The sequence below is a fragment of the Struthio camelus genome, chromosome 14 (genome assembly GCF_040807025.1).
Source record: "Struthio camelus isolate bStrCam1 chromosome 14, bStrCam1.hap1, whole genome shotgun sequence".
NCBI classification, from domain to species: domain Eukaryota; kingdom Metazoa; phylum Chordata; class Aves; order Struthioniformes; family Struthionidae; genus Struthio; species Struthio camelus.
This window is the reverse complement of record NC_090955.1, coordinates 1,352,603-1,366,519: the sequence shown is the minus strand read 5'-3', so window position 1 is coordinate 1,366,519 and position 13,917 is coordinate 1,352,603. Positions and strand designations below refer to the sequence as shown.

The 13,917-nt window shown below is 48.2% G+C and overlaps 1 protein-coding gene across 1 annotated transcript in view; it reads left to right on the top strand.

The window, feature by feature from the left end:
• Positions 1-13,917, top strand: part of LMCD1 (LIM and cysteine rich domains 1) — a 41,003-nt gene that overhangs the window by 18,926 nt on the left and 8,160 nt on the right. The window contains exons 2-4 of the mRNA XM_068907193.1: positions 343-431; positions 3,034-3,289; positions 10,414-10,749. Coding sequence (XP_068763294.1) covers positions 343-431; positions 3,034-3,289; positions 10,414-10,749 — 681 coding nt within the window. The remainder of the gene's footprint in view (positions 1-342; positions 432-3,033; positions 3,290-10,413; positions 10,750-13,917) is intronic.

Genomic DNA, 13,917 nt, shown 5'->3' with positions numbered 1-13,917 from the left:
CTAGTATCTGAGTGAACCGAAGGGGCTGCCAGCGCTGGGGGTGAGCTTGTGGTTTGATAGTGTCTCCTGGACCAGCACCTCTGACGGTGTTTGAGGCTCGTTATGCCCCTGAAGTGCAGTCTTGCTCGTTTCAAGGTAAAAAGCTTCACCTGGGGGTTCCCGAGGACACCAGCAGCCTGCCCTGACGGCTGGCGGGGGGATCTGGGGGGGTGTGGGGCTTCGCAGCACCCAAGGGGTGACGGTGAGGAGCTGCTCTGCAGAGCAGAAGGTGCTCCCAGCACCCTAACCCCGGGGCGCCTTGCAGAGAAACCTGGCAAACGGCCGTGTCCTGTTCTCTTCCAGATGTCGGGGAGCCAGCCGCCGGCGGGCCGAGGCGGGCCGTGCTGCCGCTGCCGAGGGACGTGCGCGGGCTTCGAGCCGCACTCCTGGAGGTAACGTCTGCCCCGACGGGCCCCGCTCTCGCGCTGTGCCCGGGGCCCTGAGCGCCGCGGGGGCCTGGAGCTGCCCCCTCGGATGGGGACGGGGACGTCCGCCTGGCAGAGCCCGCGTTTCTGCTCCGCGGAAACCCCGGCGGGTTGGCTGCCAGCCTGGGGGCACGGTCCGAAGGGCGCGGGGCGTTCACCTTGACTTGGGTTTGAAGACGCGGCCCTGACGGTTGCCACCTCCTTCCTTTGGAGGCGGACAGAGCCCTGCTGTTGTGATGCATGCGTGTCTAGTTTTGTGGGTTTTTCTTTTTTCCCCCCTTTCCCGGAGGCTTTTGGTGGGTAGCAGGGGCAAGCGGCCAGGGGGACATGCTGGGGCGCAGGGCCAGGTCCGGCCGTGCCCCCCTGCGAGACGGGCAGCTACATCCTCAGCACGAGTCACAGACGCTTTGTGGGGACGTCGCCGTTCTTCTGAGGCCACGGGCCAGCATGTGGCCGCGCGGTGCCCATGCCGTCCCCGTGTGCTGCCGCTCCAGCCAGCTTCGGGGGCCTTTGCCGGCTCAGCTTTGAGCGTCCTTGAGATGAACGTAAACCGGGAAGGGGCCGTGCTGTGCTCGGTGTCTGGCCGGCACCGCGGACCCGCTGCTGCTGTGGAGGGGGACGTGCACAGAGGGGGTCCGGCCCCGGGACCCCATGCTGCTTTATTTTTTTTCTGCTTTTACACTGAAACTCATACCAGACGCTCAGACCGTTCCTGTAAGTCTGCACGATGCATGAGACTACGCTGCCCCAGTTTGGGGGGCCAAGGGCTTCCCCACCCGCGAAGAGGCTGCCGGCTGTGGATGCAGCAGCCTGTGCTGTAAAACCTCCTGTAAGACTGTGCCCAACAGCTGGAGACCTGTACAACAAAACAAGGTTGTTCCCCCCCTCCTTCCGAACAGGCTAGTTCGGTCCCAGAGCAGGCCAGGCTCTGCCGGTGCTCCCCGGTGAAACGCGCCGCGGCTGAGGTGCGGAAGTGCATTTTGGTCTGTAACGTGCTCCTCCGAGTGCCTTTCGGCACGTGTCGTCCCTCCGTCCCCGCCGGAGACGGGGCACAGCGCAGGAGCGGTGCCCGCGGGGAGCGCGTGCCCTACGCCGCAGTACAAACCCTGTGCCGCCCGAGCTTGCCAGAGCGTTTGGAAACTGCTTAGAGACATAAACCTGTCCTTGCTCGCTTTTGAGGGGGGAAACGCGAACCGAAGGGATAATTCTGCGCCCGTGGCGGGTGCTGCGCAGCGGGCCTCGCCGTCACGCTCGTCCCTGGCGGCGCGCGTGCCTGGGATAGCTGGCAAAAGTCGAGCAAAAAGTGGCCTTGTTTCAGGAGCTCGGCGCTGCAGCAGCAGAGCATCTGCTGCTACTAGCTGTGCCAAGCTCAGCGATGGCCGCAATAATGCGCATGGTGCCGGAAACGCTTTGATATTTTATTTTCACATTTTCCCCTTAAAAACATGAATTTTGGCAAATAGCCACTAATATCGGTAGCTGATGGAAGCCAACCAATGCTGCATGTTCCTCTCTGAGATGCAGCAGTAAACCTCTGGCCTGTCCTGTTTGTTGGCAAACTGAGAAGGGAAAAATAAAAACAAATGGGGCTTCTGAAGTAGAAGGGTTATGTGCAGATGTCATCAATTTAACAACAGTTAATGTCCTCTGAGATTGTCTTGCAAAATACTGTACTCGTTTCTTTGAGATGTCTGGATGCGTTTGCTGTGAGCTGTGCCGCTTGCTGCCGCGAGCTCTGTGCGCTGGTGTGCTGCACGGTCTCTGCGCAGGTATGCTGCTTGCGTGCTGGGATGTCGTAGCAGGCTTCTAGGTGGGGGCACTTAATTTTGTGCTATGCAGCCTTGGGGTCCTGATTTCAACACCTAAGCTGCATGGAAATGCAGACTTTGAAAAGCTTATTTGGTTCAGTTGCTATGGGTTTGTTTTCTTTTTTTAATTGATTCCATTAGAGGCTAGTTTGAATCAGATTTATTCAAGAATCATGCTGAAATAGTTGGGGGTTGCATCAGAATTGGTTTGCCCCTTTGCTTTTAAAATCTTACAGAAATATTAACCATCAGACAACGGCTTCATAGACTTACTTTCTATTTTATAGCCATTACAATTAAAGCAGACATTTAGATATCAATTCTACTTCTGGAAGCCACCATTTTAATGCAGTACAAAGCGCAGTAATGACAAAGGCTAACACTTTACAGCTGGAGGCTATGTGGTGAAGCTGGAAGATTAAAAATGCCTTTGAGCTTCCCTTCAAAGTTGATGGGAGCTAACGGCTCCCTGCAGCAGGTTGGTAGGAACGGTCTGTCAGCGTTGCTGCTGTCGTTTGCTTGGGATAGCGCTTAGGGTTTTATAGCTCTGTATTCCACACGGCTGCGAATCCCTCCGGGCCGTGTCAGGCTGGGTTCCCAAATGCGGTTCATGCCACAAAAGCCTTTTGTCTTGTGTCGCAACCTTGTTTTGTATTTAACCTTTTAAAATGACTGAAGCTTGGTGGCTGGGCCCTCAAAAGATCGCATGCCTCCTGCAGTCCAGCTTATATCAAAAGGATGATCTCACTTGTCACCCGCAGGAAAATATGCAAGTCATGCAAATGCAGCCAGGAGGATCACAGCCTGAGCTCTGACGTGGAAGATGATCGGAAAATTGGCCGCCTGCTATCAGATTCAAAGTATGCTACGCTCACCGCCAGGGTGAAAGGAGGTGACGGAGTTCGCATTTACAAAAGAAACCGCATGATCATCACCAATCCCATTGTATCTCGCAAAGACCCAACCTTCGACACCATCACCTACGAATGGGCTCCGCCTGGACTGACCCAAAAGCTGGTAAGGCGACCTGCGACGGGTTTGGCTGGTAATGTCACTTCCTGGAGAACATAACTCAGCTCTAGAATTAAGTTACCATGAAAAATAGTAAAACATATGGCTTGCCTCACAGAGCAAAAACGCACATAATGTTTAGTATTTTGGGAAAACCACATAAATAACCAAAGTAGGTAGCAGAGAGGAGTTGGTTGCCTCTGCTGGGTTCTTCTAGGTCTGCTTACACTTTCAGGAGAAGTCTTAATGTGTTTTACAACTAGAAAGTTCGCCACATCAGTGTAGTTCATGCCCAAAAAAAACATTGCTGAGAAAAGAACCTATCTCTGCTGTCCTGCCAATTATATAATGTCTGCGCAACCCACACAAGCATTTTTAAGCTCAGAAAACCCAAACTATATGTGGAAGTGATTCCTGCAGGCCTTTGCAGGATGTTTGAGCCTTGCATAACAAAGTCTGCGGTGGGATATGATCACTCGCCTTAAATACACCCAGAGGAGGTCACCGAAGAGGGAGAGAAGCTGTGTAACTAGAGGCCAAGGCACAGGGACCATGGAGCCCAAACTGCCTGTGAATTCACTTTAGAGATCTGTTTCTGTGCTCTTAAAGGAATGAGGGGGTGGAACAGGCTTCCAGGAGGAACGGTGGAAACAAGAAGCTTTTTGGGTGGTTTAGCAAAGTCTTAACTCTTTATGTTTATCTTCAGGATTGTATTGTAACTGGGGAAAAAATGGGGAGGAGGAGTCCTCTGTGGCTTTGACATCCCGCCAAGTGACGGAAGCCCCGAGTTACCTGTTGAAGGGCCGGTCTCCTGCAAATCTGGGGTGTGGGACTGTCTTGCAATGCTGGCCAGCGTAGGTGGAAGCAGTTAACTGTGACACTTAGTAATCTGGGTTTTTTCAGCTAATGCTTCAGTAAATTATACTTGAGTCCATGTCTTGAAAGTAGCGAAATTAAATCAATGCAGAGAGTAGTAATGCAGCATATAGATTGTACACAAAGTGCTAGATTTAGCATTTGCAAATTATTCTGTTTGAATGCTATGAAAATGGGCTTTAATGATAAGGGAGAAGTAATTATCTTTATAGTCATTTTCTTTGCTTGCTAACATCAATAACGCTAGACTTAACTTGAGATGCCATGCCTGTTTTCATTAACCAGGAGTGTAACCAGTGCTCAGTTGTACCTCTGCAAATCACTGAATGGCCCTAAACCTCCCCAGAATGCAGAATTATTTCCTGCTGAATACGGTATCACCTAGGCCTTTGGGTTAACTTTCCGTAGAAATATCTAAATGGGGCCAAGACTTAACAGCCGGCCTACAGGCAGTGTTTGCCTCACCGAGGCTTGCAAAACCCACGTAAGCAAGTGATGGCATGCGTCTGTCCCAGGGCTCTTCCTGCGCTCTGAAGGCGGCCGTCATCCCCGAAGGCTCAAGCTGCAGGTAGAGATCTCCTCCTCAAGAGGAGGCTTCTACTCCTACCCTTCCTTTTGCGTTTTTCCCACCTCACAGCTCAGATGTGTGCAAACCAGCTCTTTCCCAGCCCCAGGCTCTCCAGCTGGACTGAAGCGTTGCAGTATTAGGTGTTTGGGAAGTGTGGCTGGCTTTGGTGTAAATCCTAAGAAACAGTGATGCTCTGGGAGCTGCTGAAACAGCTTAACTGACGTCTCTTCCCCATCAAGCTCTTTTTCTTTTCATGGAAAGGCATCACTTCAACGGAAAATATCCTCACCCAGTAGCTCAGCACAGCCATCTGACGTTACAGATCAGAGCGGCTGACCTCAGACGGCGTGTTTAAAGGGCTCATTATCACAGCGGAGGAATGAGAGGGATTCTCTGACTGCCTGTCCCGGGAATATGTTGGCAGCCCCTCGTCGTCTCTGCGAGAAGGTCTGCCAGCCCAGAGCCGGGTTACGGACAGCATGGGTTTGCAGTATGCCAACTGCCCCTTGGGATACAGAAGGAATGACTTACAGGAATGACTTGTGCCGAGAGCCGCGGCCTCCGGCTGGGAGCAGAGGGAGGCACTGTCCCCTCTCCCGTGGCGTTCATGCTGATTCTCCATGTCACCTCAGCTGAGACGGGGACGTAAAGGGCAGGGAATTGACTCAGTTTCCCCAACACAAGATCAACAAGTGTTGGCTCTAAATCTAAACCTAGCACAGTTTGCAGAATAATATATTTGGGCCCTAAAAGAGAACCCGCTGTAGGCAGAGCGTGTGTTAGGGTACAGTCTTGCTTGTTCCAAGCTCCTCCTGTGATTCTGTTTTTCTAGTGTTCTGCTGGATTTTTAGTAGCTGGAGCTGTTGGGCCTGGGGTTGAGTTTATGGAGCTTCCTTCCCCAGGGAAGAGGAACGTAAAAGCCCATTAGGACAATATACACTAAAGCATAACTAGACTAACCTGAGAGAGAACTGGACGGATGTCTGTAGCCAGAAGCATCTTGGATGCGGCTTCCAGCTTTTGGATACTAGTTCTGCCCATCTCCACAGCATAAGGTTGCTGGCAAAGCAACCCCTCCCAAATTCACCACTGGAGATGGGATTTCTTTTTCTTACAGCTAAACACAGTCTTGACCAAATAAGAAGGAGCTCAGGCTAGAAAGGGCAGAGAGCAACATTTCCACGCCATCAGGATGGTTTGAAAGCAAACAAATGTCCTGCGCCTAGTATTTGGTCTTGGCGAGCATATAATGCAATTAAGGGAACAAATGGAAGTGTTTTTAGGCATGTGGAAATAAGTTAGCCAGCAGAGGACTTCTTCAGGGAAAGTATTTAACTGCTTTTAAACTCTGCTGTGGTACTAAAAACATTACATATTACACTGTCATTAGTGGACAGCTTTTGGTCTTCAAATTAAAAAGAAATAGTTTAAAGCTGTTTGAAATTGCAACCAGATTTTTTTAAAGAAGAATTGAGAAACAAATGTGAAATTGCATGCAGCTACAAACCAGGGTGACAGACTGGAGATTTATCCTTTAGCTCAGTTGTCTTCAGCCTCTTGGACAGGCTGAATGGAAGGGGGCATGCAGATCCTACTGGAATGGGTGTGTAGCTATGTAATCAGCTCGTGGTGCTAATTAGAACAGACCACTGTGCTTTAACGAGGGACCAGGACTGCCACTTAATCATAGTGCTACTACTGGTAGCTTCCTAGCTTCCCCCCCCCTTATTTTTTTTTTTTGGGTTGAACAGCTGGAATCTTTGTTTAACCAATGTTTTGCCTTCCACAGGTCCCAGGGGGAATTGGGGAACTTGTTGAGGGATCGAGAGAACAATAATGGCAATTATCCAACTTGGGAAATGGCAGATTTCCAACATGATCTATTAAGCATCCTGCCCAGTTCCAGATTTATCAGAAACTCAGTTTTTACTGCTGAGAAAGCCAGCTGCCAAACAGAGCTGGCACCTTCAGGGCACAGGGCCCTTTTCTTACACTCAGCGATAGAAGCCCGAGCTCGGCTGCCTCTGTGCTACTTTCTTCGTTGATGATCCTGAGCCGAGACATGCACCCTCTTGCAAGGACGCGCTTGTGAATGCAGAGTGGGTTTCCCCGCTGCAGCATCAGACGCCCAGAGCGTCTCCCGGTGTGCAGGCGAGCTCGATACCCCTTAAATTCAGCTACCTAAAGAGCACTCCAATGGGATTCCTGCAGAGTTGGCAGGTTGGGAGGCTCAGAATGGATATGTTTCGTGGAAGCTTCTGAAGTTTTTATCTCTAAATTGATATAGTCTCTCAAAAGACTGGAAGGTATCTTAGTTCAAATAAAAAATGCGCACTAACTTTGAAGACATGCTTGATAACTTTCAGCTGACAGATGAGCTTGACAAACTTTCAGGAAAAATTCTGGATGTCAACAGTTCTCGTGATGGTTCGAAAGGGACTTTTGCCAAAAAGCTTGTTGTGCACAACTGACTTACCTCCAGTAATTTCCTTCTGAAGGCAAAGTGGAAACTTGGGATTTTTTTTAATATTATTGTCATGAAGTGGATGGTCCGATAATAGGAGGAAGTTCAGAACTTGTGCTCATTAAGCTGTGCCTGGATAAGTTATGAAGTGAATACTAACATCCCTGGGGAAAGTGAAGAGACCAGTTCATAAAATACCTGAGAAATTCAGTAGTTAACAGTGGTGAAAACTTAAAATGCTCTTCCTCAAAATTAGCTGAGCTAGGGCAACATCATAAAGCATTTGACAGTAATAATACACTATAGCAGCAAAAGAAACAACTTTTTATTATCCTTCATTTCAGTTTTTGATGTCAGGTTGAATTTTGTTTTTCTGATCTATTCTCTAGACACTTCTTCTGACATCCGCAATTATAACTTCAAGCTTTCCCTTGATGAGGGAGTGAAATCATACTGAATATCTGTGCCAATCTTGCTTCTGACCAATATAATTCTTCCTCTGAAAAAGACTTGACTTTGCTTTTATATTTCATTTTGTATTAAAAACATAGGGCCTGGCCCCAGAGTGGAACAAGATGTCTCAGATGCATCTGCTGGCACTTTGCTGTTCTTGTAGCTTGGTGTAAGTGTCCATTAGCCTTGGCACATTTGTTCCGAGTTACGAATTTCTTCCATTAAGATGTACCATTTTACTCTCCCTGTGCGTGTGCTCTCTGCAGCAGACCTCCGTCAGCAGGCCCGGTGGTTTCCTCTGTCGCAGTGTTCGTGACTATACAGCATCTAGACTCTTTTGCTTGTTTTTCCAACTCTCAAATGTTGATGGCAGTATGTTTTGCAGGGCGATATCTGTGTGAGGCCTGGGATGAGTGTTTTGGGGTTTTTTTTGCTGTAGTTCCTGTTAGGTCTTTGGACTTCTGTGAAAACCATCTTTGTAGCAGATCACTTTTACAGCACCCTCCAGCTCTGTAAGCGGTTGCTGCTGAGCAGCCCGAGGCTGCAGCCCAGTAAACTTCCAGACACCAATCATCTGCTTGCACGGTGGCATGGTAGACTGAGTTCTGATGTCTAGTGTCATAACTGGCACCATTAACATGTGCTCCCTGAAACAAGGAAGAGGCCCTGGTTGTTAAATCATTTATCTGTGGCTGTTGCAAAATTGAAAGAGGGAGGAGCCCTGAAATACTGCTCTTTGGCTGAAAGTAGTTGAAATGGAAGCTGACTTTGAAGTTTCGTGCAAGTGTGATGAGTTGTTCAGTGCTGAATGTCATGTTAACTTTCCTGGATTTAAAAGACTCTGTCAAACTAGATATGTACAGTAAACAGTTAATCACTCCTCCATTCCATTAACATTAAATTTGCAAATGCTGACCAAGTAAGAAACAAATCTAATGCAGCTGGATGCTGGTCTTTAAAACTTTATGGCAAGCAGCCAACTGGCTGCCCGTTAGCTCTTCACACTACAATAGGAAAAATGCCTTGAGTGGGAAACTCCCTTTCCTTTAAGCTCCAAGCCAGAAAAAAGTTAACTGTATGGACCCTCTCTTTCTGCAAACGTTAATCCAGCCTGGGACAAACCTGTTGCAAGATGACTGTTTACCATGCTTTTAAGGTAGAGGCTAGTGGCCAGCTCACTTGGAGACTTAACTTTGCAGACTGTTTGTTTACACTTGCTTCCCACCTTATAAGGCATCTATAACCAAATACCTTCCCTTTATTGCAAAATCAGTAGTCCAGTAAAATTGGTGGCTCTTGGTCTTAGAGATATAGACTCGACAGTCATCTGACTACTGGTTTTTCATGGATTAAGATTTTATGTGAACTGTAAAAGGCAGAGCCAGAATTAAGGTTTGACTGCTAGTTGGTTTAGAGCCTTTTCTCTTAACCTGCCCAGCTCATGAACATCTCACCCAAGTGCTGTGCATGCCAGCCTTGGAGTGCCGTTCTCCATCGTGGCCTGTAATAGCCGTGCCCTCGGGCTCGCAGTCCTGGTGGCCGGTGGCCAGCTGGCTGCTGGCAGCCCTGTGCACGGCTGCTCAGCCCTAGGAAGAGAGCCGGGTGCTCCTGTTACAGCCTTTTATCTGTTGCCCAAAGTACGCCGGCACCTATCGCAAGGGGAATATGAAACTGGCTGCTCTTGGGTTTGTCAATGTATTTGTTTTGATATTTGTGGGTTTTCAGCGTTGTCTTCTCTAATTACCTGGAATGGTGGCCTCCTGATGTCAGCAAGGGGAGGGTATGTTGAGATTTGGACGCAGACTAGTTAAGCGAGTGGAAATCAGATGGAGCTATCAAAGCTGCCTTATATTATTTAAGTTCGCACAGCTGGGAGGGGATGTGTGTGTCTGCGCTTGCATGCAGCTGTGTGAATTCAAAAGGTGAGGCCACTTGTTTCTCATACAGTGAGAGCCCTGAGCCATTCCTAGTCACAAAAACCGAACACTGCTTGGTGCAGAGCTCTAACAAGCACTCACTTTCCTTCTGGCTGCTGAGATGTAATTTAGCTGAGCACGTGTTCCACTCTGATTGCTCATCCAAAACTAAAGATCAAGGCACGGCATTCATATAGAGTATTGAATAGCCATGATGCTAATATTGTGCTTGGCAGGAGCACTTCTGCATGAAGAAATTACTGCTTGAAAGAGATCTCTCTGCAGCCAGTGACCTCAATTAGAGTATCTTGTTTATCCAGACAAGAACCCTTGAAGCTAGGAAGAGGTTTCTGTTCAAATCAGAAAACGTGTCAGGATGCAGGAATCCAGGTTTATCTAGCCTGATGGGGACGTGTGTCTCGGATGAGGTCCTCCTTCCCTCTGCTTCGCTCCTGCACAGAGATGCAAGGGCTCATCTGACACGGTGGGGATGAGGCAGGTGCTCCCGGCACCGGCTGCGGGAAACCGGGGCCTATAGGTGTGAGAGGTGGAGGGAGGCGTTCCCCTGCTCTCCTGGGCAGCTGTGCTGGTGGCACTCAGTAAAAACACCCTGTAATGAAAACTGCAGGTGATTATTGACAGCCTGGCTGATAATTGCAACTGAAAAGGTTCAGCTGTTTATTTCTGAAGTGTGAGATGGAGCAGTTTGGTGGGAAAGGCGCGTGTTTTCTGGCAGTGTGTCCGTACTGTGAGCAGCACAACTGTTTGCAGAAGCCCCACTGCGAAGAAAGGCCATGTTTGCCTGCAGGAAGATGCCTGCGAGGGTAACGCTGTGATCCTGTCTCTGTCCTAGGCCATTCAGTACATGGAGCTCATCCCCAAGGAGATGCAGCCGGTGGCGGGCACGGAGGGGGCATACTATCGGCGGAGGCAGCTGATGAGGCAGCTCCCTATCTACGACCAGGACCCTTCCCACTGCCGCGGCCTCGCCGAGGGCGAGGTGAAGGTCATGGAAGACTTTGTGAAGAAATACAAAGCTGATGCTCTGGGCGTCGGTGAGGTCGCGCTCCCCGGGCAAGGTGGCAGCGTGAAGGAGGATGAGAAGCGGCAAGACAAAACCCTGGCTGCGAGCAAACCCTCCGAGTCCACCAACGGAGCCGTCGACAGCGCGCCTGCGGGAGGGCAGAGGGTAAGTGCCACGCGGGCTGTAGTGCTTTTCTGAAAAGCTGTAGTGCTTTTCCAGGCTAGCCTAGCTGTGCCGCAATGCTTAGTTGCATCATGGCATCCTTTGGTGGATGACCGAGGTGGTGTCCTTTGAGTGCTCCTGCCATCTCTACTGCCTCCATCCAATAGCCACCAGGAGGGTTTACCTTCTCTCCCCCTCCTCCTCCCTCTGCAGCAAAAGCTGTGCTGAATCACCAAGATAAGTAAATGCCCTTTTTCTGTTAGCAGTAAGAGCCACTGATTTCCAAGCAACTTTGGATTCTTGGCAACTCGGAAAGTTGGGCTTGATGCGTCCTAGGGTGATTGTGAGAAAATAAGGTGCTCAAGTTGAGAGACTGCATTTCACCGCAAGTTAGCGAGTGTTTTCAGCTAAGCCTTCTAGACTAGTTCAAGGTAAAAACACAAGTAACAGTGCGTGGTGTCTCAGCTTAACGCAGGGCTGTGAACGTGGAGATAATGCTCCAAAGGCTTTAATAACTCTGGAGAGCTTAGGCCGTGCCTGTCTCTGGACATAAAAACACATTTCTGTAGGGAAATGATGAGATTCTCTAACATCCTTTTAGACTTGTATTCTCCAAGCACAGTCCAAGAGGGGTCTGGAGTGGCAATTGTGATCGTTGAACAGATGCTTATCATAAAACGTGTTGAGTGAGTGTATTTCGTACTGGCTTTTGTGAGAATATCTTGCAGCAGAGGATTTAAAGCTGGGGGGGAGGTATGTGAATGTGTTTTAAGCAACATTTTTCTAGTCATTACTACACTGAGATTGTAACATGCGAAGTGCAGTTGATTTTCATTCCATATTGGGTAATGTCTCCCGTCTACTATGTCCTCTTTTATTAACATGTATCTGACTTTCAAAGCCCAGAGGTACAGTAATAGTTTTTCACTATTGCAACAAAACATTGAATTGGGCAAAGTGTAAGCTAAAAATATCAACCAAAAAAGGAAGGTTTCCATTAAGCTCTTCAATAAAAGTCATCTTAGCAATAAGAGTTTATTTAGACTACGAGTTTGTCCTTCCAAATAAATGCATAACTATGATGTTATTCTCCATAGAGTTTAAAGTATTATTTTTCTGGAGGCACTAGCTGAAAATGGAATTGCTTCAGAACTGGGAGGAGTTGCAGGAGTTCCGCTTAGACTAACACACCATGCAGCTGAGTTCTGGGCAAACTGCAAAATGCTACAGCTTCTTGCCATACCAAAGGCAAACCTCCTACTTCCCACTCTAACAGAAGACCAACCAACTGCAATATGATCTCTAATGCAGAAATAGATGCTGTTGAAGTGATAGGAGTGTGCTACGACCCAAGAAATGAAACATGCTAAACTTCCAGAAGGCATATTAGTTTTCATACAACTGCACTGGAAGAGAAATGGAAGAAGCTCCCTCTGTCTTTCCATAGTTGCTTATGACTGTTAAATATTACTGAGCTGGAGCGGTAGATAGCTATCTCCCTGCAGGGCGAGGGAAGGCCCCTGCCTAGGCTGGGTGTGCACTGGGCTGGCCTGGCTGATGTTATGTCCCCCGTCTCTTTGCGAGTCCCAAACCTTGCTTCTGTGAGGCTGTTGCTCTGCATGGGGCAACACCATGCCATGTGTGAAACAGGTTGTTTCCTAGCTGTGTAGTGAGGCTGACTTTTGGGTCCTTGCTGTCTTTGCTAAAACATAAATTCCCTTTCTTCCATGTTATCATATCCATGCGTGTTTTCCTCATTCAGTACTTGATGTTTTCTATTCCTAATGTCTCTCCAAAAAAAACAGGTTTTTTTAATGCAGACTACATTATTTCTTTGCACCAATGTAATAAGAGATGCAAGCAATCTCATTTAGGCATTTACCTTGGTTGTGACTGAGGCAGCAAAGTTAGGAGCCAAACTTCTCTGCCTTGCTAATGGAAGGATGGAGGTGTCCAGAGCACTCTAGGTGGCCAAAATTAAACAAATATTCTTCAGAGCGGCGAATCGGTCCTTGAAACATGAAATAAATATGCAAGAAAAGCCTTTGGCGTTGCAGATGTTCTGAAGCTTGCCTGGATCGGTCGAGGGCAGGTCTTTTGTCCTGACACCAGGCTCTTCAGTCCCATCAAGTCATACCCAATTCTGTGACTGGTCTTAAATTCTTAAAGATGAGGGTTTTGTATTAGAGTGTCAATTCAAATGCATCTCTTAATGGGACAAACAGGACAGCATGCAGATATTTTAGTCCTTGAGGAGATAGTCCAAGAGAGCTGCGAATGGTATTATGATATAGCACTTTTGGCCTCACACACGCTGCAGAGTAAAGTAGAGATGTGAGCAAAATAAAAAAATTATCTAGGGAAAGACACAGAACGAATGTAAAGGGGACTGAGAAATGAAGTACAAAAAAACAAAGATACTGGAAGTTTTAATGTTGTAAAGGTGTCCAGGGTAGAAATGTAGGTCAGTAGAAATCTGGGTGCCTCTATACTAGATTGACCATCTTCTATGCATCTCCTAATACAGGGATATTAAACATAAGTCCCATAGCCAAGTCTGGGGAATCTCCCTTGGACTCCCCTTCCTGCCTGCTCTCCAGCAGGCCGTGGTCAAGGCTGCGTGGGTTCAAACTGTCGTGCCGCCTGGAGCAGTCTTTGGTGCGTGGCGTCTTCCACTGCAGACGTGTTCGCCTCTGAACCCCAAGACTTCTTGAAGATACAAGCGCCTTTGGTGAAGGGGTCTTAACGTGGTGCTTGAATGGCGTCTTTCAGAGATCCTGATTCTGAAGCAGTTTGACATTTCTTGGTTGAGTCCATTAAAAGTAGGATGCAGATTTGAATCTATTTAATACCAAGCTTTTAAATGAACTCCAGTGGCTTGATTTCACGCTGTTTCAGATCAGGATATCAGTCAAGTTCACCAAGATCAGGTGTAAAACTACCCTTGCTTTAGAAGAGCATAATCAAGACAGCACCAGGTGCTACATCAGGAAACAAGGTGGAACAATTTTCTCAGGCGTTTGTGTGGTCCCTGGGCTATGGTGGTTACAGCTCTCATTGCACACTCAGGCCAGCTGTGTTGAAATTGGTGTGTAAAGCAAAACATACTGGGCCAATGTAAATCACCATGAAAAAGGCATCTGAGCTTCAACCTTTTGAACTCCTTTCTGC